Source organism: Bufo bufo, chromosome 4, assembly GCF_905171765.1.
Source record: "Bufo bufo chromosome 4, aBufBuf1.1, whole genome shotgun sequence".
NCBI classification, from domain to species: domain Eukaryota; kingdom Metazoa; phylum Chordata; class Amphibia; order Anura; family Bufonidae; genus Bufo; species Bufo bufo.
The window spans coordinates 283,063,118-283,068,854 of record NC_053392.1 but is presented as its reverse complement, the minus strand read 5'-3'; the positions used below and the strand labels follow the sequence as shown (position 1 = coordinate 283,068,854).

General features: G+C 41.9%; 1 protein-coding gene across 1 annotated transcript; it reads right to left on the bottom strand.

Annotated features, from left to right (window-relative positions):
* Window positions 1-483: 483 nt before the first annotated feature.
* On the bottom strand, window positions 484-5,035 carry LOC120996929 (actin-binding protein-like). The gene is made up of 4 exons (XM_040426814.1): window positions 4,996-5,035; window positions 4,038-4,192; window positions 3,283-3,340; window positions 484-682 (listed from the first exon to the last, which is right to left on the bottom strand). Exons 1-4 carry the CDS (start codon window positions 5,033-5,035, stop codon window positions 501-503), a joined length of 435 nt encoding a protein of 144 aa, XP_040282748.1. The 3' UTR covers window positions 484-500.
* Window positions 5,036-5,737: the final 702 nt, after the last annotated feature.

Genomic DNA, 5,737 nt, shown 5'->3' with positions numbered 1-5,737 from the left:
TCGGAGCCCCGTAATTTCACTGCAGCGGCTCCGATTGGAAGGAAGATGGAGGCGCATCACGTCACAGGTGCCGCAATGAGCCTTGATCGCGGTACCTGAGGGGTTGAATGGCAGGGGCGGTGTGATCGCCACTTCCTGTTAGTGCGGCCGGATGTTGGCTGTATCATATAGCCGGCAGATCGTTCGTATGGAGCGGCTCACTGCAGAGGCCCGCTCCATACATCCCCTGTCACGCAATGACATACCTTTACGTGATAATGTGTGAAGGGGTTAAAGGCGTAACTACTTTTTGATAAAAAAAAATTTGTGGATATTTCTTTGAATATTTGTATAATAAATTTGGCCCAGACTAAATTGTCCGTACTGTAACCCCATTGGTTACAATAAAATAAAACACAAATTTTATAGAACAATAAAGTTTTATAAAACAATCTTTAAATAAAAAAAAATATTAAGAATATAAATAACAGAAGCCCCAAAAAACAAATGAAAAAAAAAAATTAAGGCAATTTTTTCATTTCTTGGAGCTTTTGGAGCAGTCCATCCAGGGCCTTTTTGTTGGCCTCCTCTGCTAGGGTCAGCTCATCCCTCACCCTTTTCAGCAGCTGCGCCCTCAACTTTTTCATCCGGTCGCACTGCTCCCGCTGCACTTTTTTCACCTCTTTCAATAAGTTGTTTATTGCTGTAAAAGTAAAGGAAATATACATTTTAAATCTACTTTAAAAGACAATCATTGTTTGGTGTATAAAGCAGATAAAGCCCTGTCTGACCCAGGAAGAAGTACATCAGCAACTTAAAAAGATTAAAATAGACAAATCGCCAGGACTGGATGGCATACATCCCCGTATCCTAGGGGAATTAAGTAATGTCTCAGCCAGACCCTTATTTCTGATTTTTGCAAACTCTATACTGACAGGGAATGTCCCACAGGATTGGCGCATGACAAATGTGGTGCCAATATTCAAAAAGGGTCCAAAAACAGAGCCTGGAGACTATAGGCCGGTAAGTGTAACATCTGTTGTGGGTAAACTGTTTGAAGGTTTTCTGAGCGATGCTATCTTAGAGCATCTCAACGGAAATAAGCAAATAACATCATATCAGCATGGCTTCATGAGGGATCGGTCATGTCAAACTAATTTAATCAGTTTCTATGAGGAGGTAAGTTCTAGACTTGACAGCGGCGAATCAATGGATGTCGTATATCTGGACTTCTCCAAAGCTTTTGACACTGTACCACATAAAAGGTTAGTATATAAAATTAGAATGCTTGGACTGGGAGAAAATGTCTGTAAGTGGGTAAGTAACTGGCTGAGCTATAGAAAACAGAGGGTGGTTATTAATGGTACACACTCAGATTGGGTCACTGTCACTAGTGGGGTACCTCAGGGGTCAGTACTGGAGGGGTCACTGTCACTAGTGGGGTACCTCAGGGGTCAGTATTGGGCCCTATTCTCTTCAATATATTTATTAATGATCTTGTAGAAGGCTTGCATAGTATCAATTTTCGCAGATGACACTAAACTGTGTAAAGTAATTTACACTGAAGAGGACAGTATACTACTACAGAGGGATCTGGATAGATTGGAGGCTTGGGCAGATACTGTAAGTGGCATATGAAGTTTAACACTGACAAATGTAAAGTTATGCACATGGGAAGGAATAATGCAAGTCACCCGTACATACTAAATGGTAAAACACTGGGTAACACTGAAATGGAAAAGGACCTAGGAATTTTGGTTAAGCTGCAAAAACCAGTGTCAGGCAGCTGCTGCCAAGGCCAATAAGATTATGGGTTGCATCAAAAGGGGCATGGATGCCTGTGATAAGAACATAGTCCTACCACTTTACAAATCACTATTCAGACCACACATGGAGTACTGTGTACAGCTCTGGGCTCCTGTAAACAAGGCAGACATAGCAGAGCTGGAGAGGGTCCAGAGGAGGGCAACTAAAGTAATAACTGGAATGGGGCAACTACAGTACCCTGAAAGATGATCAAAATTAGGGTTATTCACTTTAGAAAAAAGATGACTGAGAGGAGATCTAACTAATATGTATAAATATATCAGGGGTCAGTACAGAGATCTCTCCCATCATCTATTTATCCCCAGGACTGTGACTGTGACGAGGGGACATCCTCTGCGTCTGGAGGAAAGAAGGTTTGTACACAAACATAGAAGAGGATTCTTTACGGTAAGAGCAGTGAGACTATGGAACTCTCTGCCTGAGGAGGTGGTGATGGTGAGTACAATAAAGGAATTCAAGAGGGGCCTGGATGTATTTCTGGAGCATAATAATATTACAGGCTATGGCTACTAGAGAGGGGTCGTTGATCCAGGGAGTTATTCTGATTGCCTGATTGGAGTCGGGAAGGAATTTTTTATTCCCCTAAAGTGAGGAAAATTGGCTTCTACCTCACAGTTTTTTTTTTTTTTGCCTTCCTATGGATCAACTTGCAGGATAACAGGCCGAACTGGATGGACAAATGTCTTTTTTCGGCCTTTTATACTATGTTACTATGTTAATCCATTATATATTGGTTTAGTTAGGATTAATAATAGTTCTTTAGACTTTAGGGTTAGGACTTAGTAGTTAAGTTAATGCTTTTGATGTAGATTAATTACTTTATAGTGTTCATGTTTTATATTACTGTTGTGTGTTGTACGTTCTTTGTTGACAGTTTCATAGTTTTTACACCATTTTTTAGATAAATATTAATATTGTTTTGTGCACTTTATTTTTTAGTCTAAGAAAATTTTTATATTTTGGATGCTCGTTACATCCAATATTAAACAGTATGCTTCATTCAGATACTTTACGGAAATCAGTACACCAGTAACATCAGCTAGCTGTAAAAAAAAACTTTACGTGGATTTAATTAGGGTCCGTGTTTTTGGACTGAGTGCCCAGACAGATATAGTGTCACAGGTCACTCCTGTACTCCATCAAGCCTTTTAAATAAAGTTTGGATTAAAAATGCTGTTCTTTTCAAGTGTGGACAGGAGATGTGAAAACTGAACCTGCAGAGAAATGAGCATGGTCTCTGACAGACCCTAAAGAGTGGTGATATACTAATCTTTTTATTACACTGCTTGGAGTGAACACAAAGTGGGGGACTTTAGGTTATGCAATATCTGAAGTCTGAATAACAATTAGAGGCTGAACTTGAACTTGTTTATAATTGTTTTCTTGAATCAAATCTGCCTTTGGTGAAGACTAAACTGACACCTGTATGTGTGTGGGGACATTTTTTAAATTAAAACATCAACAGAATATATTTACCCTCCTGGCGGGGGGTGGTCACCACCTTGTCTTCTTCCTCCTCCTCATCCTCCTGGACCTGATGTAACGGTCACGTCCACACACACACAGGGGGAAGGATACTGACCACTGCGCTCCACCCTCACCCCTGGCCCTGCCTACTTGCCTCACGAGTCCTAGTGACAGGGGACAACTGGACGACAGTCCCTAACATAGGATATGTGCAGGGAAGACAGACAAGACAAAATACGGAACATGAACGGACCGGGTCAGAACCAAGAGAGCTACGCAGTACAAAGGATTAAGCAAAGAATGGTCAGGAGAAGCCGGGGTCAAATACCAGGAGAGCAGAGAAGTACAAGAGGAGTCCTAAGAGAGTAGTCAGGTGGGAGCCGAGGTCACAATACCAGGACGGATGCACAGTACAGGAGGAGCAGGCAAAAGGATGGTCAGGGAACAGGATCAGGTAAGTATTCAGCAGTCCAACAAATAGCCAGGAACCTAGAAATTAACAGGCAACCTGTAGCCAGCAGGCTGCCTGTATTTATAGTGGGGAGTGAGGGTCATGTGACGTGGCCAGCGTCACATGACCGACAGACCAACCAGTCGAGCACCGAGTGATCAGCTCGGCGCTCAAGGCAGACTAGGAGCAGGGAGCCACCCAGCTAGTAAAGCCGCCCTGGGAATAAGGTCAAACACAGATCCTCATTCCCAAAGCTAAGCAACAGGTCTGCGGGCAATGGGGGACCGAGTGCACCTTCAGAACCCCGTGACACCTGAACTGTCTCAGGTGGGCTATGGGCCTGATGCCCTGATGGTCCTGGCTGCTCCTCTTCCTGCTCATCATCCTCCTCATCCTCCGTCATCTCCTCCTCTTCCACCACCTTCTTCTTATTCGAGCGCTTAGCGCGCACTTTAGGAAGAGGCGCCCCTGTAATGAACAAATTTTTTAAAAAATACCAAGATAAACAAGCAAAGCAAAAAAAAAAGGTAACGGTACACAAATGAATCCATGGTGGGATCTGGATGGGATAATGATTACCCCTACGTTTTATTTCACATGATTTGGTGTTAGATGAAACTATGAATGAAGTCTTTCAGATGGTTTACAGTTGAGTATGTTAATAGCTAGGATGAGGTAGCGGGGGGGTATTGGTTCGCAAGGTACTGTTGCAGGGTTATTGAAATAAGGTGGACCAAGTCAACTGTTTTGACATTGGATAAGGGTTTACATCATATATCTGTATCTCACTGTGAGTATATTTATATATTGTAAATATCAGCTACGTGTCCCAACATTTATCAAATCTGTGCTGGAGAACTTTTAGGCAGAAGAGAAACCCAACTAAATTATTTATTGCAAATTTCCAACGTTACCATTGTACCAGAATACCAGTATAGTCTGTACCTGCATACCAGTATAGTCTGTCTTCCACACAATTATCATTTTGCTGTAACAGCCTGCCTACATTCAATATGCTGACTGTGCTGTTAATAGTGTGCCTGCGAAGCTGTATGGTAGGAAATGTCTAAAGCCGATTAGTAGGCCTTAGACCTTTTCAAGGGTATGCGGCCCACAAAGAGGGCTCTGAGTGCCGCCTCTAGCACCCGTCCCATCGGTTCGACACCACTGAACTAAGTAATCAGTTGTAAAGGGATAGAAATACTTATTTGCATAACTGAAAACATAAATAACAATAGGTGGGTGATAGAAAATTAATGTAAGCATCGTACCTGGACAATTTTTGTCTCTGACCTCTTTGATCAGATCCATCTTGTGTCTTTTAAGGTCCGACCATTTTTTTAAAATTGCACTTTTTGAATGGACCTTTCCATGCTACTGCCACAGCCAGCGTACCTCTCTCCGCACTATGGTCTGTTTCTCTAAACAGCATTTTATATCGTCGTATCCCTTCTCCAACATAGTCTGCAAGATAAAAATGAAAGGATGTAATCCCAAAGTTTTAAAATACAATTATTAGTAATTATAGTCATGTCAACCATCAAAAATATAATGTAATATCAAAACGGTAAAAGAGTAGATATTTATATAGTTCCCTATGGAACTATATGAAAGTAAAAAAAAAAAAAAACATTTATATTCAAGGCAAATATAAGTACTAAACTCCACAGTGGCCGCCCCTTTAAGAGTGACTTGAATAGTGACCGCCCCTTTAAAAGTGACTAGAACTGTGGCTGCCCCTTTAAGAGTGACTTGAATAGTGACCTCCGCTTTAAAAGTGACTAGAACTGTGGCCGCCCCTTTAAGAGTGACTTGAATAGTGACCACCCCTTTAAGAGTGACTAGAACTGTGGCTGCACCTTTAAGAGTGACTTGAATAGTGACCGCCCCTTTAAGAGTGACTAGAACTGTGGCCGCCCATTTAAGAGTGACTTGAATAGTGACCGTCCCTTTAACAGTGACTAGAACTGTGGCCGCCCCTTTAAGAGTGACTTGAATAGTGACCGTCCCTTT

Excerpts from the sequence above, each read along its gene's own strand:
- LOC120996929 (XM_040426814.1), bottom strand. The coding sequence starts at position 5,035 with ATGGATCTGATCAAAGAGGTCAGAGACAAAAATTGTCCAG. Across the intron at positions 3,341-4,037 it reads GCCCACCTGAGACAGTTCAG|GTCCAGGAGGATGAGGAGGA; the intron begins GTGTCACGGGGT and ends CCGTTACATCAG. Across the intron at positions 683-3,282 it reads GACCACCCCCCGCCAGGAGG|CAATAAACAACTTATTGAAA; the intron begins GTAAATATATTC and ends TTACTTTTACAG.